At 46.6% G+C, this 26548-nt stretch overlaps 1 protein-coding gene across 7 annotated transcripts in view; it reads left to right on the forward strand.

Annotated features, from left to right (window-relative positions):
- LARP1 (La ribonucleoprotein 1, translational regulator) overlaps positions 1-26548 on the forward strand; it is a 134537-nt gene that overhangs the window by 96188 nt on the left and 11801 nt on the right. For 3 of the 7 annotated variants that reach the window (XM_054556126.2, XM_054556124.2, XM_024247731.3), the window contains exons 2-14: positions 11070-11131; positions 11390-11455; positions 13323-13497; positions 14312-14440; positions 14517-14717; positions 14817-14979; positions 15890-16034; positions 20361-20529; positions 20643-20812; positions 22782-23174; positions 24066-24189; positions 24316-24521; positions 24977-25083. In XM_054556126.2, coding sequence (XP_054412101.1) covers positions 13374-13497; positions 14312-14440; positions 14517-14717; positions 14817-14979; positions 15890-16034; positions 20361-20529; positions 20643-20812; positions 22782-23174; positions 24066-24189; positions 24316-24521; positions 24977-25083 — 1931 coding nt within the window. In that variant the 5' untranslated portion in view covers positions 11070-11131; positions 11390-11455; positions 13323-13373. The remainder of the gene's footprint in view (positions 1-11069; positions 11132-11389; positions 11456-13322; positions 13498-14311; positions 14441-14516; positions 14718-14816; positions 14980-15889; positions 16035-20360; positions 20530-20642; positions 20813-22781; positions 23175-24065; positions 24190-24315; positions 24522-24976; positions 25084-26548) is intronic. The other 4 variants (XM_054556127.2, XM_054556123.2, XM_054556125.2 and 1 more) reach the window with 2 other exon arrangements.

Consider the following 26548-nt stretch of genomic DNA (forward strand, 5'->3'; position numbering starts at 1 on the left):
TCATTGATGTGTGGCCCAGTTAATGCCTATCAAGTTACAAGCTGCATGAGAGATTGCTCAGTTTTGACTCATCTGCCCCTGGCCTTGTGAGTTACTTAATTGATGGTGGCTGTTGGTTAGTACATCCAAGAATGGACTCCAAAGTCCACACTGTTAACTGCTGCTCTAACCTGTCTCTTAACCCAGTGGCATAGTAAATTGTTGGTAGGGTGGCTTTGGGGTAGGGGTCAGACCCCCTCTACATTCTCTCTTTTTTTTTTTTTTTTTAAGATGGAGTTTTGCTCTTGTTTCCCAGGCTAGAGTGCAATGGCGCAATCTCGGCTCACTGCAACCTCCACCTCCCAGGTTCAAGCGATTCTTCTGCCTCAGCCTCCGGAGTAACTGGGATTACAGGCATGCGCCACCACACCTGGCTAATTTTGTATTTTGAGTAGAGACAGGGTGTCTCTATGTTGGTCAGTCTGGTCTCGAACTCCCAACCTCAGGTGATCCGCCTGCCTTGGCCTCCCAAAGTGCTGGGATTACAGGCGTGAGCCACTGTGCCCAGCCCCCCTCTACATTCTCTAAAGGGGTGTGCTGGTGCCTTGAGAGCATCCGTGTGCAGGGGTGGAGAGTCTGCAGGTGGGGCAGCACCCTGGCTGCTGAGCCTGTCCTGTCTCCATGTTCATAGCATCCCAGGGCTCAACTCTTTCCCAGTTGGGGTGTAGCCTATGACTGAAGGAGCCTGTAGGCCAGCCTGAACTCACCGAGAGAGGCAAATTAGCAGCTCCTGGGAAGCAAGGCTGTCTGGCCAGGCTGGCCTGGATTGGGGGAACTAGTTGCTACTCGAGAATTCCAGCTTCCTATCTGCTTTTGGGATGACCCTCCCTGGAAAGTCCCTCCCACTGCTGTGGAATTTTCAGGCTACTAAATGTGCCCAGCCTGCCTCTCAGGACAGACAGACAGTGAGAAAAAGATCTCCAGGGCCCACCAAGTCTTCCAGAGGGAGCTGAGAAATTCAGCCTTCCCTGACAGGGCTCAAAGAGGAAAAAAGGGGTTGGAAATGGGGCCCCTCCCAGAGCCACTTCAGAGCACCGTCCCCTGTGGTCATGTATTTCAGTTCCATGTGAGTAGTTTTTCTTGACAGTATCGGTAATTTTGGGGAACAGTTCCTGTGACACTTTGGGTCCCTAAGGCCCTGCCCCGACCCTGTGAGTGGATATAGTTGGGCATAGAATGTATTTTGTTGAGGAGCAGATATTGGCTTCCTGGTTTGCTGAAGAGCTCTAGATTGGGAGACAATCTAGTGCCAGCTCTACAGCAAATCACTGGTGACTTTGGCCTCTCCTGGTCCTCAGTTTTTCTGTATGTACAATGAGATTCTCAAGTCTTTCCAGCCCTGACTGGGTCTGGGATCACCCTCTCCACTCCAACAATGGGAATAATCCAAAGTAATTTTTTGGGGATTCAGAAGCCTCTTCCAACAAAGGATGCTGTAAGATTGGAAGGACAATAAAAATGAGTTTGTGGGCCAGCCGCGGAGGCCCATACCTGTAATCCCAGTACCTTGGGAGGCTGAGGCGGGTGGATCACTTGAGGTCAGGAGTTCAAGACCAGCCTGGCCAACATGGTGAAACCCCGTCTGTACTGAAAATAGAAAAAATTAGACAGGCTTGGTGGCTCACGCCTGTAGTCTCAGCTACTCGGGAGGCTGAGGCAGGAGAATCGCTTGAACCTGGGAGGTGGAGGTGGCAGTGAGCCTAGATCGTGCCACCCACTGCACTGCAGCCTGGGCGACAGAGTGAGACTCCATCTCAAAAAAATAAAAAAATGAGTTTGTGTTACCTGAGGCTGACAACCAAGGACAGGAAGAAAACCTCTGAGCTTGGCAGCCTCCCACATCAGGGTAATGGAGTCAAGTGTGCATGGAGTTGTGTGTGCCTAGCAACCTGCCTGAGAGGATTGGCTTCTGAAGTCCAGGGCCTAGGAGAGCCCAGGGGAGCCCCACAAGCTGATTGTGCATAGCTCATTTGTTTAACTGGGAATCATCATTATACCTACCTTCTAGGCTCACGCCTGTAATCTCAGCACTTTGGGAGGCTGAGGCGGGCGGATCACAAGTCAGGAGATCGAGACCATCCTGGCTAACATGGTGAAACCCTGTCTCTACTAAAAATACAAAAAAATTAGCTGGGCATGGTGGCACACACCTGTAATCCCAGCTACCCGGGAGGCTGAGGCAGAAGAATGGCGTGAACCCGGGAGGCGGAGCTTGCAGTGAGCCGAGATGGTGCCACTGCACTCCAGCCTGGGTGACAGAGTGAGACTCGGTCTCAAAAAAAAAAAAAAAAAAAAAGGAAAAATAAATGAGCTACTACATGTAAAAAACTTTGGCACCATTCAAAGACATTGTAAGGCAAGCTTGTCCAAAGGACGGCTTTGAATGCGTCCTGACACAAATTTGTACTTTCTTAAAACATTGAGATTTTCTTGCAATGTTTGTTTTTTAGGTTCATCAGTTATCATTAGTGTTAGTGTGTTTTACGTGTGGCCCAAGACAGTAATTGTTCCATTGTGGCTCAGGGAAGGCAAAAGATTGGACACTTCTGTAGTAAGCTCTCAGTAATTGATTGCAGTCTAGTGGAGTTGAGATATGCACAGATGCAACCATTTTAGGTGGTAGTGAGTGCCCTGAAGACCTTAAATTGTAGACTGAATTAGAACTTGATCCACAGTTGCTGGTTTTGTAGCACTTTACATTGGGCTGTCAGGAAGCCTCCTGAGGAGAATTTATATTGAGATCTGTGACTAGATCTGAGGAATCAGTCATCTTGCTCTTCAACATTGTGACCTTGGGCGAGTCCCTTCCTTCAGTTTCATTTTCTGGACAACTGGAATAATTGTGTCTTTGAGATAATTAAGTGAAATCATACATAGATGCAACTTAGATCAGTTTTTGGTACCTAGTCTTTATGCAGTAAAAGGTGATTATTATTACTGTTCTAACTAGAACCAAATGTGCTCTTTAGAAAAGGCTGGGTTAGGGAGCTGGCACTTGGAGGCCAGGAGCTTTAGTGGCCGCTGATATATTTCAGCTGTGTTGATTACTGATCAGCTTTGAAGCAAGATTTCAGGGACTGGTACCAGCAGTGGGAGTGGCCACAGCCACCCAAGGGTGGCTGGGTCCACGTCTGGGCAGGGAGAGTGGGAGCACTGGGCCACCTGGGTCACCACAGGCTAAAGATAGTCAGCTGGGGCTGGGCCTGGGCTGGGCCAGGCTGGCCAGCATCATGTGACTGGAGTCTGGCCCACCCTTGCCCCTCCTCCCAGGCCAAGGGGATGCAGACTCCGCACTCCTGAGCTGACTGGTGGCCTGCAGCTTCCTTTCAGCGGGAACTCAAGATGGTCTGACCTTCTGAACATTTCCCTCCTTCCCTTCCTCTGCCCACTCCTCTCCCTAAGAATGCCCTTCCAGCCCCTCCTGCATTTCATCTGCAGGTCTAGGGGAAATTTGGGTGGGAGGACTGGGCAGAGAGGCCTCTGAGAGATGGTACCAACAGCAGCAGCTGGTGACCAAGGTGAGGAGGGCTAACATGGCATTCTCTTTACTCCATAGAAGAATGTTCCTGCTTAGGGGGTGCTGGGGTCAGTCAGTATGGGAGGAAAGGCCTGTGGGTCTCCAGGCTCCCTCTATGACTCCACCCCATCCCCAGGATGAATGACAGCTGAAAGTAGCCAGGCTTTTCAGATAATCTGTCCCCAGGCTGGCCTGGGAAGGACAGGCACAGGTGGGTAGTATAACCCAGGCACTGTTTCCTGCCTGCCTCACCCTCCCTTCAGATGGTATTGCTGCCTTCCACAGTTAGGGTCCCTGGACACCGGCTTAGGGAGATAGTAGTGGCCTTCCTTATATCTGGGGGCTGAGGGTGGGGCACAATCCATGTCAGCTGGATCCCCCTGAGCAGCCTCTGGGAGAACTGAGAGGAACTGGGAGGTGGATCTGGAAGGAATGTCTCTTTCCTCATAGGGCTGCCTGTGCCAGAGTGCTGGAGTTAGACTCAAACTGGGTGTGCTTGGTGGTAGTTTCCCTTGCCTCTCTGGGTAGGGAAACTAGGCACTTCCAACCACCGAGGTGCCACTTGTCCAGCTGTTAGCTTAGGCTTCCCTGTAACAGGCTTTGGTTTTCCCCAGTATGTAGAATGATGCCCAGGCATCCCTGCTATTGAGAAACTGTCCTGTTGGCTACAATAAGGTGGTAACTTATACCCCTTAGCTTCTCTTCCACCTCCTTTTAGTGGTTAAGAGCACAGGTTTTAGAGTCAGACTGCTTGGCTCCAAATCCTGTTCCTCTCTTTGCTGGCTGTTATCTTGGCAAATAACCTTTCCACCATGTGTCTTGGGTTCCTCGTTTTAAAATGGGACCAATGAAAGAAACTAATTCAACAGGATCAAGATTAAGAGAATCCATGCCGAGAGTTTAGAACAGTGTGTGGTGTCTAGTAAATGCTCACTGCATATTATTTACACGTGTCATTCGTGCATCTGCGATTTGCTGCTAGCATTTCTTGTGCTTTGGTGAGAAATCTCAGTGGTTGAGATCTGTCTTTCTGTTCTCACACCTGTAGACCCAATATTAGTAAGGAGGGTGACGCTGGGGTAGAATGGTAGGTAATGCTCCCAAGGGTTATACAACTGGTGAGTGCTGCATTCTGTACTGAGGCACAGCACTGATGTCAGGCAGTTGGGTTGCATGTGAGTCAAAGCTGGGCTAGGGCCTGCGTTCCTCTGGGAGCCAGCAGTTTCTAGGACACTAGCAGTTTTTCTGTATTTGGGAGGGCCCCAGCTGAAGGCTAAGGGTTGAGGCTATAACCCCAGGAATTAGCACTTGACAAGCAAAGCCTCTTCTGGTGTGAAGTTGCTATTCATTAAACAAGTGTCTGCTGTGTTGCCAGGCCCTGAGCTAGACACTGGGGTACTGCTGTGACAGCAGCCCTGTGGTCCCTGCCCCCAGGGGAGGGGCAGAGAAGTAACCAGTCAGTTAACATTTACAATACCGTGGGAGCACATAGCAGGGTACTTCACCACACTTGAGGTCTGGGAGGTCTCCCCCAAGGAGGTCGACCTAATGGCCAGGTGTATGGTAGCAGATGGGTGAGTTTGAATGTAATACAGCACCTAAACCCAACAGATTACTTAGTTCCTCAAGGTAGTAGTTCTTAGCTCTCTGGTAAACAGCCTTTTCAGATGCCAGTCTCCAGGAGATGATACCAGTCCCCAAATAAGCATTTGGTCTTCCTAATTTTCCTGGCAGTGTTCAGGCCTGAAATCTGGTAGTCCTTCTAGTCACCCACTCTGGGTCCTGAAGGCTTTCTTTGAATAGCTCAGCCTTTTCTCACCTTTCATGCACAGGTCCCTCAGTTTTAATTCTAGCTTCTCTCTGCCTCTTACCAGATCTTTTTACTGCGACCTGATGAGTTTGAATCACCCATGTGCTTTCTACCTGTTGGTTGAACCAAGTTCTTGCTCCTCAGACCTTCACATCTGGAACCTCTGGGTAGCTTTTGTTTCAAAAGGTCGGCAGCCTTAGGATCTTTTGAGAACAAGGCAATAGTGAAAACACTTCTAAATCTTTTTATCTGGCTGTGTACTGGCCAGGGTTATGGGTTTAGTAGGCTGAGAGGGACTCCTTGAGCCTGGCCTGTTTTCCTTTTCTGTTCTGAGTAAAAAGTGGAATGACTAAATTTCAACTGAAAGGGAACTCTGTCAGCCTTCCCCGTGTTCTTCCTTCCTCCCTAACAAAGCAGGGCTTTATGTCAAAGCCCCCCTGGGGGACCTGTGGTAAATTCCCCCATCTTTCTTTCCTCATTTTAAACTATAAAGTTCGGAAGCCTTCCTCTTTCCTGGGGAAACTTGCCCTGGGAACCAGGTGCCTCCTGTCTCTGAAGGGCAATGTGGTGGTGTGGTGTCCCCATCTAGTGGGCATGGATTACCGATCAGAAGAGCCAGGTGAGGTGGGTGGCCTCATTTGCAGTCTGGACTGGATGAATTGAACCAGTTAATCCCCCCAAGAGTTTTTCCCATACATTCTGATTCTTTCATTTTGAGAGATGATTTGGTGTATCTCCCCCCATCCACATCTCTGTCTCAGAGTGAGGGTGGCGATTGCTTGGAAATAGTAAGCTTCCTTTGTGAATTGTAATATTAGCATTTGTTGGGTATTTATTGTGTGCTAGGTACTCTTAGTATGCTCTGTTTGTTTAACTGCTCCAGCAGCCATGTAACTATGACTTCAATTTTACAGAGGAAGGTGAAGTTCAGAGGGACCCTGTGAGGAGCAGAGTAGCTAGGGACTCCACCCTAAGTCCATCCCATAGCAAAGTCCATGTGCTTAATGGGGCCCTCTGACTTTCCTAGATGGTCTTTGAATGAGGGGGTGTTAGACACGCTTGAAAATAGAGTCTCAAAGAATCTCGGGGTTAGACGTTCGAGGTCGTGTGGTCATTAACCACTCCACTTTACAGAGGAGCCACCATCCCTACTCCAACCATCCCAGTTAGTAATTCCTCTCTGCCCTGCCATTCCTCAGCACCCACCTTCTACCCCTCATATCTCTTCATCCTTCATTAGCAGTAGTAGCATTAGCTCCCTGCTCCTTGACACTCAAAATAACCTTAAGTAATCCAAGTGAAAATAGTGGGTTTGCCATGCATATAGTTGCCAGAAAAGTCCTCTAGTGTCCTCACCACCACCATATTCAGATTGCTTCTTGCACATAGCAATTTTGGTGTGCTTCACTTTTTTTTTTGAGATGGAGTTTCACTCTTGTCACCCAAGCTGGAGTGCAGTGGTGCGATCTCAGCTCACTGCAACCTCCGCCTCCCGGGTTCAAGCGATTCTCCTGCCTCAGCCTCCTGAGTAGCTGGGAGTACAGGCGCATGCCACCACACCCGGCTAATTTTTTGTATTTTTAGTGTAGACAGAGTTTCACCATGTTGGCCAGGCTGGTCTCAAACTCCTGACCTCAGGTAATCTGCCCGCCTCGGCCTCCCAAAGTGCTGGGATTACAGGCGTGAGCCACTGCACCCGGCTGGTATGCTTCATTTTTAACAAAGGCTTGTGTGTATTTAAGAAGCCCCTGGACCCCCTGGAACTAGAATTAACAGAATTAGTACTGGCTCCTGGCTGTGGTCCTCTGGGACAGAAAGTGGTTTTCCTTCTCTTCCAGATACCCTTTAGGCCTGGTTTGCCTTAGTTGAGGAAGAAGACCCTCCTAGGGACTCTGTCTGCCATCCTGCCTCCTACAATCTGGGCCTTGGAGACCTGTGGACAGATAAGCTGCTGGGCCCAGTCATCAGTAACTGTTTACCCAGAAAAACCAGGGAAATGCTCTAAGATTACACTAAGAAGGCTTTTGACCCATTCCTCACCAGTAGACACATGGAAACCATTGGGCTCCATGGAATTTCTGGTGAGCTGTTGAGGAGCTCTGGCAAGGGAGTCAAGACTTACAGCTCTCATCCTGGCTCTGCAGCTAGTCTTGAGGAAGCCCCTTCCCTTTTTCTGGCCTCAGTTCCCTATCTACAAGTTGAGTGGATTAGAACTATGGTCCCTTCATTCTATGATTGTTTTTTTTTTTTGAGATGGAATTTCGCTCTTGGTTGCCCAGGCTGGAGCGCAATGGTGCAATCTCTGCTCACCACAACCTCCTGCCTCCCGGGTTCAAGTGATTCTCCCACCTCAGCCTCCCAAGTAGCTGGAATTACAGGCATGTGCCACCACACCTGGCTAATTTTGTAATTTTAGTAGAGATGGGGTTTCTCCATGTTGCTCAGGCTGGTCTCAAACTCCCAACCTCAGGTGATCCGCCCACCTTGGCCTCCCAAAGTACTGGGATTACAGGCGTGAGCCACCGTGCCCGGCTATAACTGTTTTCTTGACCAAGTGAATGGTGTTTCCTGACTGGGCGTTGGGTCAGTGGCAGCAGGCATGCAGGTTTCAGAATGCAGGGGTAGAAGGAGGAGAATTATCCCCTGATTTGGTTGGGATGGTGCTGGACATGGGGATTGGTGCCTCTGCAAAGGATTGGTTTGCATTGGCAGCCATTACAGATGCCAGGCCCAGCTGAACGTGTATATTCTGTGTGTGCGTGTGTGTACTTGTGTGCATGTGTGCACACGTGCTCCAGTGGTTACCTGGTGAGGGTGCGTGGCTGAGATGGATAATTGAATTCATCGGAAAGCCTAGTCTTCTTTCTGGTCTCTTGCAGGGCCTGACAGCAGCTCATCTGAGCCCTTCTGGGTTTCCTTGAAGCCCAATAGGATTTTAACAAATCTGTGAATTTTAGATTTTAAAGGCAGAAGTGGCTCTTGCTCCCCAGTGGATTTTTCTGCCTTTCTGGGGGCTTTTTTCTCCTTGTCGGGGCAACCTGAAGCCCCACCTGGGAGCAGAGAAAGAACAGGGCACCATGGGTTTTCAGGGCAGAGGAACCTGGGGATGGACCTTTTTCAACAAACTCACACAGGACTAATTTAAGACTATTCATGTGTATGCTCAGAATGTTTGTAGTCTCATCAGCTTGGGATTGGTGGCAGAGTAGGGAATCAGTGAGGTCTTTTCATGGCAGGAGGGCTCTCACTTTGATTGGAGACTGAGCTTTCAATACTTTACCATCTCCTTTTGTGATCAAACAATGATCTGACTTTGCCTCACCTTTTTAAGGAAAAGTCTTCAGGAATACCTTGTCCTCTGCACCTGATTTCTCTTTATAACATCCTGTTAGTGAAGTTGGCGTTGGTAGTACACAGGCCCTTTGGCCTGCTCTCCTGGTAGCTTGAAAACAGTGTTGCTGGGTACTGGGAGAAGTGACTACCAGCCATAGTGTAGGTATATATGAACCTGGTCCTGGTTTGAAGCAGAAGAAGATTTTATCAGGGGACTAGATGGTATTAGGCTCATCCAGGCTAACACAGGAGTCCCAGGAGTATGGGTGCAGAATGGCCCCTTGGGCCTAAGAACTCTATCCTCTTGGGATTGAGATTTTCTGGTTCACCATTGCCCTGCGCTGGGGGTGTGGGATGCTGTTGGCTGGGTTCCACAGCTCCAGCTCTCAAAGGCATGTGGGGTATCTTGAGGGGGTAGTGGCTCCGGTAGGGGGTGGAAGCCAGGAGTGCAGTGGCCTCACAGTGAGGAGTCAGGCAAGGACACTCTCTACTCATTAAGGAAACATGGGTCTGATCAAGGAGTAGAACATTCCTTTCCAAGCCAGCTGGGCAAATTTCTCTGCCGCTCGGGGTTTGGGGGCCGCTCTCACCCTGGCATGGCTGGCCAACAGTACAGGCAAAGTGATAGGAGAGAAGTCGGTGAGCAGAACCACAGAATGTATCTTTTCCTGTGGATTTCTGGGGGAGGAAGGGGCACAGAAATTCTTGTTTTTCACAATGGTGCTGGGAAAAGAAGTGTGGATGTAGAAGGGACTGGACCTACTAGAACAACTTCCTTAAAAAAAAAAAATTAAGACATTTGTTTTTGATAAAAGCCTATGTCTGTCTTTGTTGAAAAACTGAAGTCCCTGTAAATGTTATATTTAATTCCCGATAGTTCTTACATGTCATTCTAGAGTTTGTACTGTATGTGTGTGCATATGCACATTTTTGTTTTACAAGAAGGATTTTTAAAAAACTTTAGCCAGGCGTGGTGGCTGATGCCTATAATCCCAGCACTTTGGGAGGCTGAGGCAGGCAGGTTACTTGAGGTCAGGCATTTGACACCAGCCTGGCCAACATGGTGAAACTCATCTCTACTAAAAATACAAAAATGAGCTGGGCATGGTGGCGCGCACCTGCAGTCCCAGCTACTTGGGAGGCTGAGGCAGGAGAATCACTTGAACCCGGGAGGCGGGTGTTGCAGTGAGCCGAGATGGCGCTGCTGCACTCCAGCCTGGGCGACAGAGCGAGACTCTGTCTCGAAACAAACTTTTTTTTTTTTTGGAGACAGAGTCTCGCTCTGTCGCCCAGGCTGGAGTGCAATGACGCTATCTCGGCTCACTGCAACCCCCACCTCCCGGGTTCGAGTGCTTCTCCTGCCTCAGCCTCCCAAGTAGCTGGGATTATGGGTGCCTACCACCACGCCCAGCTAATTTTTTGTATTTTTAATAGAGTAGAGACAGGGCTTCGCCATGTTGGCCAGGCTGGTCTTGAACTCCTGACCTCGGGTGATCCACCTGCCTTGGCCCCCAAAAGTGCTGGGATTACAGGCGTGAGCCACTGCACCTGGCCACAAACAAAGTTTTCATTTATTGTGTCCGTTGTTTTATATTAGTAGAGATCATTATCTTTTTCATAACTTTTCTAAAAATGGATGAACTTTAGTCAGTCTCCTATTTTGGGGTATATAGTTTGTTTTCCATTTTTTGAAGTTATAAATAATATTTTAGTAGGACATCTCTGTACATAACTCTTGTCTAATTTGTATCATTAGGATAAATTCTTAGAGGTAGGACTGTTGAGTCAAGTGGGAGCCCGCTTTTTCTTTGGAAGCTGAGAAGGCAGACAAAAATGTTTCCTGAGCAACTGGCCCTGGTGTGGTCCCTAGATTTTTTGATGGCTCACTTAGAGTGTTTACTTTGCCTTCCCAGTGATCACTAGTCCTGGTCTGCTCTCATCAAACTTCTAGAATGTTAGGACCAGAAATGATCTTTCAGACATCTGCCAGACATCTGCCATGATTCAGGAGCCCTGAGTTATAGTGGTGACTCTGGTGGCATGGACTTCTTTCTCCAGGCCTCAGTCTCTGTTATGGAACTATACTCTCTGAGGGCTTCCCACCTGAGTCTGGACTCCTTGGGTTTTGGCTGCTGGCTGCTGGCTCCTGGCTCTTTGCGTGATCTCGCTTTCTATGACTTCTTCAGGAGCGGGCTGGTAAAATTGTTATTGGTGTTTGAGCACATGTCTTTCCCCTCTCTACTGTGTCTCTCTCCTTTGGGAACTTGCAGGTTGCTAGGTGGAGTGGGGACGGTGATGAGGGTGAGGAGCTGGCAGTAGCCCCCCTCACATGGGCTTTGCGTTACTAACTCTCCCTTCTTATTCCCACAGAACACTCTGCTCCAGCCAAGGTGGTGAGGGCAGCTGTTCCTAAACAGCGCAAAGGCAGCAAGGTAAAAAATAAGAGTGGGCAACCCAAGGAGACTTTCTGGAGTTGGTGGCCTCTTTCCTGTTCTAGTGAATGCTCCTGGACTGCCAACTAGTTCTGGATTGTCTGTGAATTGCAGGGGAGCCCCTTCTGGGTATCCAGTGTGAATGCTCCTGGTGAACAGACTGATTTGGCTTCTGATCTCTTGGTGAAGCTTGGGTCGGGGGCTGAATAGCAAAGGCAGGGTCACTCCTGGGGCCCTCATAGTGTATGTTCCCTGCAGGTTGGTGACTTTGGAGATGCAATCAATTGGCCCACACCTGGAGAGATAGCCCACAAGAGTGTTCAGGTGAGTCTGTGTGGAAGGATAGGCAGGTTTGAACTCTGTTGACATACACACGTTTAGCTCCTCAAACTTCCAGAGAGCCTCAGAACCTCAGCTCTTACCTTTCTCAGTTTTCATTCTTTCTTTCTTTTTTTTTCTTCCCCCCAACAGAGTTTCACTCTTTTTGCCCAGGTTGGAGTGCCATGGTACAATCTCAGCTCACTGCAACCTCTACCTCCTGGGTTCAAGTGATTCTCCTCCCCCAGCCTCCCGAGTAGCTGTGGTTACAGGCGCTCACCACCATGACCGGCTAATTTTGTATTTTTAGTAGAGACAAGGTTTCACCGTCTTAGCCAGGCTGGTCTCGAACTCCTGACCTCAAGTGATCTGCCCGCCTCAGCCTCCCAAAGTGCTGGGATTACAGGCATGAGCCACCATGCCCGGCCTCTCAGTTTTTTCTTTTCTTTTCTTTTCTTTTTTTTTTTTTTTTTTCTTTTGAGATGGAGTCTGGCTCAGTCACCCAGGCTGGAGTACAATGGTGTGATCTCAGCTTACTGCAACCTCCACCTCCCAGGTTCAAGTGATTCTCCCTCCTCAGCCTCCCGAGTAGCTGGGATTACAGGAACCCACCATCATGCCTGGCTAATTTTTGTATTTTTTAGAGACGAGGTTTAACCATGTTGGCCAGGCTGGTCTTGAACTGACCTCAGGTGATCTGCCCGCCTTGGCCTCCCGAAGTGCTGGGATTATAGGCGTGAGCCACGGTCCCCAGCCCCCTAGCCTCTGTTTTCTAAACTGAGTGGTTAATAGAATCTGAGCAACATTGAAATAGCTAAGAACTGTCATCATTTGAACCTTCGCTTTGTGTCAGAGACTGCCAAGTACAGTTTTCCTTTGTTATACATGGCGGGGCTGGTGGCAGGTGTTGGTTCTGGGACCCCTGTGCATACCAAAATCTTTGCGTACTCAAGTCCTGTAGTTGGCACAGCAGGACCTACATATATGAAAAGTTGGCCTTCCGTGTATGCAGGTTTCACATCCTGCTAACACTGTATTTTTGATCTGCATTCGGTTTTTTAAAGTCCTGTGTATAAGTGGACCCACACAGTTCAAAGCCATTTTATTCAAGGGTCAGCTGAATTGCCTGTTCGTCATCTCATCTAACCCTCACAGTGACTCTGAGATAGGTCCTTTTATAATTCCCATTTTACAGATGAAGCTGCTGAGACTTGCAGAGGTTAATTACTAGCCCTTGATGGCCAAGTGGGGATTGGAAGTCAGGTGTGTTGTATTATTCTCCAGCCTGTGTTCTCCATCACTACGCTTGGGTTTTCTGAGTGAAGTAGGAGAGTGGTCATTAGGCCAAGCACCGACCTCCAGACCACATGTCTTGGGGAAGCTTATAAAATTCTCTTGGGGCCTAGCAAAGAGAGGACTCCTAGTCAGTTCTCTTCTTCCCAGCACTTTTGTTCTGGGCCAGTGGCTTAAGAGTCTTTACTCACTGGCTGTGGCTGCTTTTACTTCACAGCCAGAGTTGTTGTTGATAGGCCAGAGGGCATCTCTTCCTTCCCACAGACTACCTAGACAACATGGCCCTGTTGAAGGGAATAATTTTGCCCCCGTGAGCCTCAGCACCACTGTCCTGAAGGTTGTCTCTGTCACTTAGACTTGGAAGCTGGAGAGATAAGTTGCCTTCCCACCTTCTGGCCTATTTGACCATGCTTCCCAGTGTAACCATCTCAGGTGTGAAAATGACCTTAGAATACATCCTGTCCAGCCTGCCATTGCATGCTGTGGCTCCTGCCTGCCTTTCTAGTGACAGGGAGTGCCTTCCCTCCTATACCATGAGGCACTCTCACTCACCTCCCTGTTACTTTACTTCCTGCTATAGCCACAGTCCCACAAGCCTCAGCCTGCCCGTAAACTGCCACCCAAGAAGGACATGAAGGAACAGGAGAAAGGAGAAGGGAGTGATAGTAAGGAGAGTCCAAAAACCAAATCAGATGAATCAGGGGAGGAAAAGAATGGAGATGAGGATTGCCAGCGAGGCGGGCAGAAGAAGAAAGGTGAGTGACTGGGAGCAGGACTTGGGAGAAGGTGGTAGGGTAGAACTGTGAAATGTCAGGACTCCAGGGGACTGCTGGAGGAGCTTTAGGTGCCCCCTCTGAAAAGTCAGTGGGGAACTGATGGATATAGGCTGGTGAGACAGTAGTTTTCAACCATCTGTCATTAATCAGTCCCTCCTCTCAAACCACAAGAGTTTTCAAAAAACCTGCTGAAATTTTGGCTTCTCTAATGCTGATCTAGAGTAACCATGGTTTAAACAAGATAAAACTTTCTTTCTTTGATGTAACAGCTTGGTATAAATACGCCAGGCCTGGTATAGCAACTCCTGAATCCCTTCGGCTTGCTATGGTATACTGGTTCTTCATATCATCACTGATGGCTTCCTATTTCCTTCTTCTTCTAGCTAGGAGGAAAGGAAGAGGGAAGGGTGGCCCCTTTCCTTTTAGGGACTCAACCTGGAGTTGGTTACTTCAGCTTAGCTCTCGTAGGCAGTGTTTTGGCATCTGTCTATAGGGAGTCTGGAAAGCATGGTCTTCATTCTGGGCTGCCATGTGTCTGACTCCAGAAGGGGATTCTGTGGCCATGGAGACACTGATCTTGGGAGTTAACGAGGAGTCTCTAACACACTGAGGGCCACTGATCAGCTTATTTTAGAGATGAAAAAGAGGGCTAATGTGTGGGAAAGGGATCTGCCCAAGGTAACCAGATTGTGATTTGGGCCCAAGTCCAGGGCAGAAGAGGAGGAGTTGGGTAGAGCTGGCTAGGAGTGGCCTCTCCCTCAAGCCTTTCTCATGTACCTATGCTGTCTCCCAGGAAACAAACACAAGTGGGTTCCGTTACAAATAGACATGAAGCCTGAAGTGCCCAGAGAGAAACTGGCTTCACGCCCCACTCGCCCGCCAGAGCCTAGACACATACCTGCCAATCGCGGGGAGATCAAAGGTATGCACTACCCACTATGGAGGGCCTGGACTTGGGAGACACCCTCAGGCCTGACCTGGTACCCCTCTCCCCATAGGGTCTGAGTCTGCCACCTACGTGCCCGTGGCCCCCCCCACCCCAGCCTGGCAACCAGAGATCAAACCGGAGCCTGCCTGGCACGACCAGGATGAGACATCGAGTGTGAAGAGTGATGGGGCTGGTGGGGCGCGGGCTTCCTTCCGTGGCCGTGGACGGGGGCGTGGTCGCGGCCGGGGACGCGGCCGGGGTGGCACTCGAAGTACGTGAGGCCCCTTTGGGCTCCGGGATGTCCAAGGGTGTGCAGCGGGGTTGGTGGGCAGGAATCTCCTCTCCCTCATGGCACCCGTTTCCCCCATAGCCCATTTTGACTACCAGTTTGGCTACCGAAAGTTTGATGGTGTGGAGGGGCCTCGTACGCCCAAGTACATGAACAACATCACCTACTACTTTGACAATGTCAGCAGCACCGAGCTTTACAGCGTGGATCAGGAACTGCTCAAAGACTACATCAAGCGCCAGATGTGAGTGCGCGGAAGCCTTCTTACCCTGCAGAAATGAGTGAGAGGTTAGGGGTTGCCAGAGTGTCATAGCTGGGCAGGCCCTTCTGGTGCTTAGCAGCAGTTTCAGCCTCGGGCTGAAAAGATAGCTTTTCTCATTGTTTATTAAAGAAGTGATACCACATTCTCATTGTTTATTACAGAAGTGGTACAACATTTATCTTAAGAAAGTTAGAAACTATACCATTACAAAAAGGAAGGAAAATATTTAGAATCTACCCCCTTCTGTGCTTCCATTTGTAATGACAACATTGACAGAATACTAACATTTATTGAATCCTTACTGTCGGCCAGGCTCAGTGTTTATTGTTGTAGAGGCATTATCTTAGTCCTGCAGTTATTACCTGTTGAATTCCTGTGAGCTGAGTCTTTTAGCCCCAGTTTATAGACAAGCAAACTGGCCCAGTAATTTGCACAGAATCTCACAGCTAGTAAGTAACAAAGCACAGATTTAAATCCTTTTCTGTCCTATTATAGAACCTTTGTTCTTAACCACTCTGATATATTGTCTCTCAGTCCAGTAAGGAAGTCATACAAGAAAATAAATGGTTGCAATAGTGTTTATAAGTGTTTTAGGAGCAGAAGAGAAAGTGACCAACAATATTTGGACTGGAATTTAAAGGAGGATGAGGAGTTTGACAGGCATGCCAAGGGGCTTAGGGCAGAGGGAGTGATTTGACCCAAGCAAGGTAGGGTGCCATGAAGGGATCACATCATTTCTTTTCAGCCCTCAACACTGTTGGTATATAGGATAGGGATGGGGTAGGTCAGAGGCTGTGTGAGATTGCTGGGGTGTGTAGCAGAACAAGGGAGGCATACTCATAAAACTGATGCACCAATCCCTCGGTGATAACTACTTCTTCCCTCCACTTAGTGAATACTACTTCAGCGTGGACAATTTAGAGCGAGACTTCTTCCTGCGAAGGAAAATGGATGCTGATGGTTTCCTACCCATCACCCTTATTGCTTCCTTCCACCGAGTGCAGGCCCTTACCACTGACATTTCACTCATCTTTGCGGTATGTCTTCCTCCCTGGAGCTGGGATGCAGGGGAAAGAAAGGTCCTTAGGGAGCTGGAGTTTGGGCCAAGGCAGAAAGCCCTGGAAGAGTCATCATCTGATGACTTCTGCTGAAGTCTCAAGGCTTGGCTAGTCTCCTCCTCTCCCTCCTTCCTTCCTTTCTCTCTCTCTCTTGCTCATTATGGAAAATGTCAGACACTTAACAAAAGTAGAGTAGTATAATGAGCCCATCATCAGCTTCGGCAAGTATCAGTTTATGGCTAATCTTATTCCGTCTGTACCCTCATCTGTTTATTCTCACATACTACATTGAAGAAAATCCTATAAAACCTAGCATTTTGTTCACAAATATTTCAGTATAGATTTCTAAAAGATAGACTTGTTAAAAGAAAATAGTCACAATATCATTATCATTCCTAAATTAACAGTTTAACATATTAACAGTTCCTTAATATCATCAAATATTTAGTTCAGATTCATCCCAATTGGTGCTATATATATATATTAAAGAATATCTATATTATATATATTAAAGAATATATATATATTAAAGAATATCTATATTATATATATATTAAAGAATATATTATATATATTAAAGAATATCTATATTATATATTAAAGAATATCTGTATTTTATATATATTAAAGAATATATTTTATATATATAAAAGAATATCTATATTATATATATAAAAGAATATCTATATATATTAAAGAATATATATTATATATATTAAAGAATATATATATTATATATATTAAAGAATATATATTATATATTAAAGAATATATATTATATATGTAACATATGTTATATATGTAACATATATGTAACATATGTGTTATATATGTTATATATGTAACATGTTATATACATATATATGTTACATATATAACATATAACATATTTTATATATGTATTATATATATTTTATATATATATATAGTTTCTGAGAATCAGAATCCAAATAATACCTATAGGCTGGGTGCAGTGGCTCACACCTATAATCCCTGTACTTTGGGAGGCCAAGGGGAGGGTCATGTGAGCCCAGGAGTTCCAAGATTAGCCTGGATAACATAGCAGGACCCTGTCTCTACAAAAAACAGACAAGACCTGTGTATTGTCTTATTAAGTCTCCTCTTGCCTCTATTTTTCTTTTTCTTTGCCGTTTATTATTTGAATAGACTAAGTTGTACATCCTGTAGGATTTTCCACAGGGCACAGGGATGTCATTTTAACATGTTCATGTGTACTCCAAGTTTTTTGTAAATTGGTGATCTACAGGCCTGATCAGATTCAGGTTTTGAAGTTTTTTCCCCTCCTTGTCAAGAATACTTTATCATAATGATGTATTTTCTCTCAGGTGGCACATAACATTTCATTTTATTGTCTCCCTTGTGATATAAGCTGCCAGCAGTGTTCATTAGGATTGCAAAATGACAATATACTAATTCTGTCAGTCGGTCTTCATTTATTAGGTGGAATACCTCTTCAAGAAGTAACTTTGCCTCAGCAATTGTTCAGTTACCAAGAGGTATAGTTTGTACAGGAAGGGCAGATTAATGTTTGATCTTCCTCCCTTTGTTAGCCAGTTTGCAGAATTATGAGTTGATCTCTAATAGGTTTCATAGGTGACCAGTGAGATTTGGTGGTTTGTTTTAGTATCATTTGTTATTATAAGCTTATGAGTTCAAACGTATTTATTTTGGTCCATTGCAGTTAATGGATTGGATCAAATTGTCCCATCTTTGGTCAGTGGGACCCTACACATTTCCTGCCCCAGATCTGGAATTGGCAACTTTTAAAAGGAATTCTAGTTCCTTTCTTTTGGGAAATGGTATTTAGATACCAGTCTGAGTTATAGGGGTGCTTTATTGCTACTTGGTTGGTCATTCTTTCTAGATGATTTTTTTGTTTTTTGGTGAGATAAAATACATCATGGAGTTATTCTTTTTTTTTTTTTTTTGAGAGGGAGTTTCGCTCTTGTTGCCCAGGCTGGAGTGCAGCGGCATGGTCTCAGCTCACTGCAACCTCCACCTCCCAGGTTTAAGCAATTCTCCTGCCTCAACCTTCCAAGTAGCTGGTATTACAGGCATGCACCACCACACCCAGCTAATTTTGTATTTCTAGTAGAGACGGGGTTTCACCATGTTGGCCAGGTTGGTCTCGAACTCCTGACCTCAGGTGATCTACCCACTTCGGCCTCCCAAAGTGCTGGGATTACAGGCATGAGCTACCGCGCCCGGCCTGTTCTGGTATTTTCTATTAAAGGGTCTTTACTTAGCCTTGTGGGTCTTTTATTTTACCTTCGCCTTTCTCCCATGCCCATAATCTTAATTCCTAATGATACCAACATAATTACTCATTTTGTTTTATTTCACAGTATGTCTACAGTCTTTTTTTTTTTTTTTTACCTTTTTTAAAGAGAGAGGGTCTTGCTCTCACAGGCTGGATTGCAGTGGTGTGATCATGGCTTACTGCAGCCTCAACCACCTGAAATCAGGCAATCCTCTTGCCTCAGCCTCCTGAGTAGCTGGGATTACAGGTGCGCACCACCATGCGTGGCTAATTTTTAAATTTTTTGTAGAGATGAGATCTTGCAGTGTTGCCCAGGCTGGTCTGAAATTCCTGGGCTTGAGCCATCCTCTCACTTCGGCTTCCAAAGTGTTGGGATTACAGGCGTGAGCCATTGTGCCAAGCTCTACATTATTCTTACAATACCTCCACTACCACTGAAAACAATTTTTCCACTTATACAGTATCTTCAAGTCATTTGAAAGAATCTTTGTGTGGTTTCACATTTAAATTGATATATGTATTAGTTTTATTTTGCTTCCAAGTTTTAGAGATTGCTTTCTCCCTACCCCTATAATTTTCTAAGTTGTTTTACATTCGTGTAAAACATTTACATGGTTCTAGAGTCTCAGCATGGTGTAGTCATAGAAGTCTGACTTAAATTCTGTCACTTACACCCTTTCTTCTCTTAATAGGCAAACTTTTTAGAACCTTTCCATTTAAGAAAAAAGCAAATGCCTCTATATGTATTTGTATCCTTGGTAAATGGAAATATACAACACATGCATTTCTTCAATTCTTTTTTGTTTTCACTGAATATATCTGGGAGCTAACTGCAAAGTAGCAGTATATAATAGAAAGATATTCCTCATTCCTGTGTACAGTTGCATAGTTCACCATTGTGTGGAATGCTCCATGGTTTTTTCAACTGCTGCTCCTATAGATGGATGTTTTGGTTATTTTTTTGAGACTGGGTCTTGCTCTTTTGCCCAGGCTGGAGTTAGTACAGTGGTGTTATCAAAGCTCACTGCAACCTCAGCCACCTAGGCTCCCAAGTAGCTGGGACCACAGATGTGTGCCAGTCACCATGCCCAGCTAATTTTTTTTACGATTTGTAGTGATGGACTCGCTATTTTGCTCAGGCTGGTCTTGAACTCCTTTGCTCAAGCGATCTACCCACCTTGACCTCCCAAAATGTTGGGATTACAGGTGTGAGCCACTGTACCCAGCCCATTTTTTTTGATTAATATTTTGTGGGTTTATCCACCTCAGCACATGTAAAGTTGGTTGTTTTTTTGTTTAGTTTTTTTTTTTTGAGACGGAGTCTTGCCCTGTCACCCAGGCTGGAGTGCAGTGGCACCATCTCGGCTCACCGCAACCTCCGCCTCCTGGATTCAAGCGATTCTTCTGCCTCAGCCTCTCGAATAGCTGGGACTATAGGCGCGTGCCACCACAACCAGCTAATTTTTGTATTTTTAGTAGAGATGGGATTTCACCATGTTGGCCAGGATGGTCTCAATCTCTTGACCTTGTGATCTGCCTGCCTGGGCCTCCCAAAGTGCTAGGATTATAGACGTGAGCCACCGCGCCCGACCTGTTAAGTTTTTTAATGTCTGAGTAGTGTTCCATCGTGCATATGCTGTAAATATTTAAATTGCCTATGCGATGGCAAGTTAGGTATTTTACAGTTCTTTTTCTACTCCAGTTTTACTGTGAATAGCTTTTTGTCCATATATTATACATACTGCTCCCTGTTTGTGCAAGTGTTCTCTAGGGCAGATTACTAGAAGTAGGATTGCAGCCTCAAAGAGTAAAAGGGTAGGCGTATTTATTATGCTGGTACCTCCTACAAGTTTGAACATCTCACATTATCTACCAGTCGTGGAAGATGGTGCCAATTTTCTTATATTACTGGTAGCATTGGACTCATACCAAGCTCAGGGGAACCCAGTTGTCCACCATTTCCAAGATCTTTCTGTCCAAGATTTTCTTCTTAATCCCCTCTTCCTCCTCCTCCTCCCCTGCAGGCCCTAAAGGACAGCAAGGTGGTGGAGATCGTTGATGAGAAAGTTCGTAGGAGGGAGGAACCAGAAAAGTGGCCTCTTCCCCCAATAGTGGATTATTCACAGACTGATTTCTCCCAGCTTCTCAACTGCCCTGAATTTGTCCCCCGTCAGCACTACCAAAAGGAGACAGGTTGGTACCTGCTGGCATGAGGATTGCCCTTGTCCTCCGGGCAACAGTCCTCCTCAGGGCTGGCATCAGGAGGAGGACTGGAGGGATGAGGACTTCACCTTTCCACCCTTTAGAGTCGGCACCTGGCTCTCCTCGTGCAGTCACCCCAGTGCCAACCAAAACAGAGGAGGTCAGCAACCTAAAGACACTACCCAAGGGTCTGTCTGCCAGCCTGCCTGACCTGGATTCTGAGAACTGGATTGAAGTGAAGAAGAGGCCTCGGCCATCCCCAGCACGGCCCAAGGTGGGTGAGGCCTTGTCCCTTGCCTTGGTTCTAGCACTCTGAGCTGGGGTGCTTGAAGGGGATAACACATGGGCACAGCACTCTAGCTCTGAGGGGCCAGCAGGAAATCTGGGTAGTTCAGGATCATAGTGGGAGTTGAAGTTACCAGTAGTGGCTACAGAAAGGTTGATTTGGCCTGTTTCCATTTCTTGTGGGGAACCACCCTTTAGGGCACCCTACTGTGTGAGTTCCTCGGTGACATTTTTCATAGGGATCATGCAGCATCTGGCAGTGATGTTTCGGGCTTCTTGATTCTTAGCTCTTCTTTTTGCTTCATCTAAATTTCTGGGGCTGCGTTTTCAGTGTCTTTTCCCTTAGTATGTCCCCACTATCACATATGTAAGCCCCTTAGGTCCTCAGAAGAAGGAAGGGAGAGGGAGCAGATGCATGGCCCAAATATGGAGTTAGTCTACACAAGTCTGCTGCACTAATGGCAAAGTGACCTTGGGAAGCCTGTTTCGTACCTCAAGGCTTCAGTTTCTCCATCTGCAGATGAAAGGAAGGAAAGGTTAGAATATTCTAGAAATAGTTTATATATATAAACAGATGAAGTTCACTGTTAAAGAAGTATTACAATCTCTAACTAAAATTACTACTTCCTTTTTAAGTGCTGAATTTTTCTCCACATACCTGCTCACTGTCACCCGCTTTGGAGACCTCTGGCCTGGGGCTTATGAGGAGACTTCAGAATTGACCTTGAACTTTGGGTCTATGGAATTCTATACTCCCTTATCTATTTTCCCACAGTGATTACCTCTCATCTCCTTTCTCTTGCCTGCCTGTTTATACACAGAATTCCCCACAGTTGTGGCTTCAGCCCTCAAAAAGTGTTGGAGATCCAGCCAGAGACATGAGGAGAAAGGTAGTAAGTGGATAAGGGTTTTACAAAGTCCAGGCCTACAAAGTTTTATTTGAAACAGGGGTCAGACTTAGCTCCCATTCCAGAATTAGAGCCGCTACTCCAACCTGGTCTATCTTAAACCTTAAAAAAAGATAGGTTTAGAGTTTATGTGGGAAGCTCTTGGCACAGCAGGGAATCTGCTTTTGAATAAATACTGTGAGTTTAGACAAATGCTTCTCTCTCAGCGTCTCATATTCAGTCTATCAAAACAAATAGTTTTTCTTTGCTGAAGGCACCCTGTTTTCTCTTGCCTTTGGAACAGTGGTGTTCTTTCTGTCCCTATCTTCATCTGGCTTACTTATGTTCATCCTGTGGTAGTCACTTCTTGAAGGAGGCCTTCCCTAACCATTCTTAGTCACAGTTGACTAAGCTCCTTTCACTGTGTGCTTCCACAAACCTGCTTATAGCCTTTACCATACCACAATGCAGTTGGTTGGTTGGTTGGCTTTCTCCCACTGAGCTCCCTAAGTAACAGGGATCTTGTCTTATTATCCTGCTTTTAGGTTTTTCATACAGAGCTTAGGACTAATGGGTACTCCCTCATTTATTATATAATTGAACATCTGGTATTACCAGATCCCCATCTAGGTACTGAGTATATAATGGAAAGCAAGGCAGCTGTGCTTGCTTTCATGGAGCTTCCAGTTTATTGGGAGATGTTGAGTAGATGGATAAATGGATGAATCAACCTGCTGAACTTCTGTGTGTCCACTCCTAAGCTAGGTGCTATGTAGGATATAAAGGTAAATGAGAGCACAATTCCTGCCTATAGAGAAGTCATCATCTAGTTGTTTGTGCATGACTGTGATGTGAGCTGTGAGTGGAGGAACCTGGACTTCTATGAGACATCCTTTCTCATAGTCATAAAGCTGACTTCCAGGATGACACTTGTGACCTGCTGGTGTTACCAGGGTCATAGTTGAACAGTCTTATGTTGAGGGGCTGGAGCTTCCCTCTCATGGTATAGCTACAGAATCTGGGCCAAGAATCTTTGGTGATTCCTTTTCCCCTTCGTCTGTCCTATTTTAGAAGTCAGAGGAGTCCAGATTTGCCCACCTGACCTCTCTGCCTCAGCAGCTGCCTTCCCAGCAGCTGATGTCCAAGGATCAGGATGAGCAAGAGGAACTGGATTTTCTGTTTGACGAGGAGATGGAGCAGATGGATGGGCGGAAGAACACCTTTACTGCCTGGTCTGATGAGGAATCTGACTATGAGATTGATGACAGGGATGTCAACAAGATCCTCATTGTCACCCAGACACCACATTACATGCGCCGGCACCCAGGGGGGGACCGCACAGGCAACCACACCTCGCGTGCCAAGATGAGCGCCGAGCTGGCCAAGGTCATTAATGATGGCCTCTTCTACTATGAGCAGGACCTGTGGGCTGAAAAGTTTGAACCTGAGTATTCCCAGATCAAGGTGAGGCTTGGACATAGCAGTGAGTGTGGAGCCTGGGGTGCCTGTATTGTACGGAGAAGAGGAAGACTGATTAGCTGTGCAACTTTAGGCAGGTCGTTATAATTCAGAGTCTCAGAATTTTTATATATGGGAAGGGGATGATGACTGACATCTAGCTTGGGCATTAGGAGTGAAAGGTGGTGTGTAAACACTGCAAACTCTTCAGGTGAGGCGGGGGTGATTATTATCCTATCTGCGGATCCATAGTTAATATTATGACAGTTGGCTAGACACTTTTTTGGGGAATAGAAAAAGGGTTAGGTTGTTATTTCTAGTCTTAAATATTTAGGTGTCTAAAAATTTAGAAACCTTTTAAGAAGCTTGTGTTGAGTATGGAAAATGGAGAAAAGATAGGTCTTTTGAAAAATTGCTGCTGCCTGGAAACAGTCAAAACATCTCTGTTGTGGGATTTTACAGAGTGGGTATGTTTGGTGGTAGGTTGTCCTAGGGGTGAGCCTTTGTAACAAGTAGCAGTATGTTTCCTGGAAGTAAGGAGGAAGGAGAGTTGCCCAGCCAGTGTGTGATAAGGCAGTAGCAGAAAGTGAGATGGGGAAACACTGGAGCTTTCAGGGGGGAGTCTGTAGTGAGTTCCTGAGGAGCTACTGTCAGCCTGATCTCAGTCTTACTACAGGGAGGGCAGGGCAAGCACTGTCTTCTGGGCTAGCACACTTTGTGCCAAGGTAACTGGGGTGAGGAATGGTGACTGGGCAGCTGAGAGCCTGGGGACCAGAATTCCGTGTATGTCAACGTGGGAGCTGCCCTCTCCAACTTCCTGCCAGTCTTGATTCCTTTAACAGGCTAGAGCAGCCTGCTTACTTACATCTTTCCCCACCCATCTCATGACCTCTGCAGCAAGAAGTCGAGAACTTCAAAAAGGTCAATATGATCAGCAGGGAGCAGTTTGACACACTGACCCCTGAGCCCCCTGTGGATCCCAACCAGGAAGTTCCTCCTGGGCCACCTCGGTTCCAGCAAGGTGAGAAGCAGACACCTGAGATCCTGATATGGGTGAGAGGGTCTAGGGCCCTTGGACTGGGGGCTATCCCGGGGTGGATGCCACAGGCCTTTCCCTGCTTCCTGACTCCTCTCTCTGCCTCTGCAGTTCCTACGGATGCCCTGGCCAACAAGTTGTTTGGTGCTCCTGAGCCCTCCACCATCGCCCGCTCTCTACCAACCACTGTCCCGGAGTCACCAAACTACCGCAACACCAGGACCCCTCGCACTCCCCGGACACCACAGCTCAAAGACTCAAGCCAGACATCACGGTTTTACCCAGTGGTGAAAGAAGGACGGACACTGGATGCCAAGGTGAGGCATTCCTTTCGGGCTGCTCAGAGTCTTGGGTCTACTTCATTGCATTCCAGTGCTTTGCTTCTCTCCCTTGCCTTGTCTGAGCCAAGGAAGTGCTAAATCCTTCACCTGCTCTGTGTTCTGAGGGTGGTGGGCTCACCTAGGATTAGGTGGCCACATCTGCAAAATATACTGGGTGTGGGAGTGGTGACCCCATGTAGAAAGGCCTAAGGAGGATTGACCAGGTATGAGTCCTTGGGCAAATCACTTCATTCCCAGACTTTGATTTCTTCACCTGTTTGAAATAGCTATACCAGTTCCTAGCTCACCACTGTGAACTTTATAAGAGAATGAATATGAAAATGCTGTTGTAAAATGTGAGAGATCATGCCCATCTTAGTCCTACAAGTGCTTGATGCTCCTCAGAGTTGTAGGAGTACAAACAGTAACAAACCCTGGGCTAACCTTTGCAGATGCCTCGAAAAAGAAAGACAAGACACAGTTCAAACCCACCCTTGGAGAGCCATGTGGGCTGGGTGATGGATTCGCGTGAGCACAGGCCCCGTACTGCTTCCATCAGGTACCTGGGGCAGTGGGGGAAGAGTGATCAGGCTGCCTATGGGATGGGTGGGCGAGCCATGAAATTGACTGGACCAAGAAGATTGGTCTGAAAATTAAAGGGACCCTCATCTAAGAGGTTTTCAAAAAACCAGTGGTGTGGAAAGCTCAGCCCAGGACCTGGGAATGAGGGGTAGGATTTTTTCCTAAGGAAGTGGTGTGGCAGTCACATGAGACCAGATTTTCATGCATGGAGAGAGAAAATCTCTCTGAATTGATTTCCAAGCCTGGGTATCTACTTTGTATCTGAGGAAGAATAGCCAGGTAGTTGAATAAACACATTTCTGGCAGTCTCTCTGAGCCTACTGTGTCTTGGGAGGCTACCTGAAAAGTTTTAAAAATTAAAAAAAATACATATTTATTGGCCCCAACCTGTATCTACTGACCCTGCTTCTTGGGGTAGGGCCCACACTCTTTTTTATTTCAGTAAGATGGCCCCAGTGTGTGTTTCCTGTTTCCCAAAGCAAGCTTTGTGAGCCACCTACCTATGACCAATGCTCTCTACTCCCTGCAGAGATGGCACAGACTGCAAATAGGCATGCTTCTTAAGAAAATATACAATTAATCTTTGAACAATGAAAGGCATGGGGTGCCCACCCCGCACACAGTTGAAAATCCATGTATAACTTTTGACTCTCCAAAAGCCTACTGTTAACCAGAAGCCTTACCAATAACATATAGTCCATTAGCACATTTTGCATATTATATGTATTACATACTGTATTCTCACAATAAGCTAAAGAAAAAATATTACTAAGAAAAATCACAAAGAAGGGAACAACAGACACTGGGGCCTACTTGGGGGTGGGGAGAGGGAGGAGAGTGAGGTACAATTTACCTACTTAACAAACCTGTACACATACCTCTGAACCTAAAATAAAAGTTAAAATCATAAGAGAAAATATTTACTGTTCATTAAGTGGAAGTAGAATCATCATAAAGGTCTTCATCGTCGTGGTCTTCATGTTTAGCAGCTGAGAAGGAGGGGTTGGTCTTGCTGTCTCGAGTGGCAAAGGGGAATCATCATAAAGGTCCTCATCCTCGTGGTCTTCACATTGAGCAGGCTGAGAAGGAGGGGTTGGTCTTGCTGTCTCAAGAGTGGCAAAGGTGGAAGAAATCTGTGTATAAGTGGACCCACGCGTGGATCCATGCATTTCAAACCCATGTTGTTCAAGGGTTCACTGTAGATGGACTGACCCATGATGGCTCATTAAAAGGTTAAATGCTTAAAGTTAATAAATGGTTAAAAGCTCAAGTTTTATCATTGGACACGTTTCTGCCATTAAATAGTCTTATGACCCTGGATGAGTCTCCTAATCTCTGTAAGCCTCAGTATCCTCTGTAAAACCCTCTGAGAGTTGATGCAGAGTTAATCAGACCCATGGATATAAGTTAAAGGCCCGTAACTGGGCCTCCTTGTTTGATAC

Source organism: Pongo abelii, chromosome 4 (assembly GCF_028885655.2).
Source record: "Pongo abelii isolate AG06213 chromosome 4, NHGRI_mPonAbe1-v2.0_pri, whole genome shotgun sequence".
Lineage (NCBI taxonomy): Eukaryota > Metazoa > Chordata > Mammalia > Primates > Hominidae > Pongo > Pongo abelii.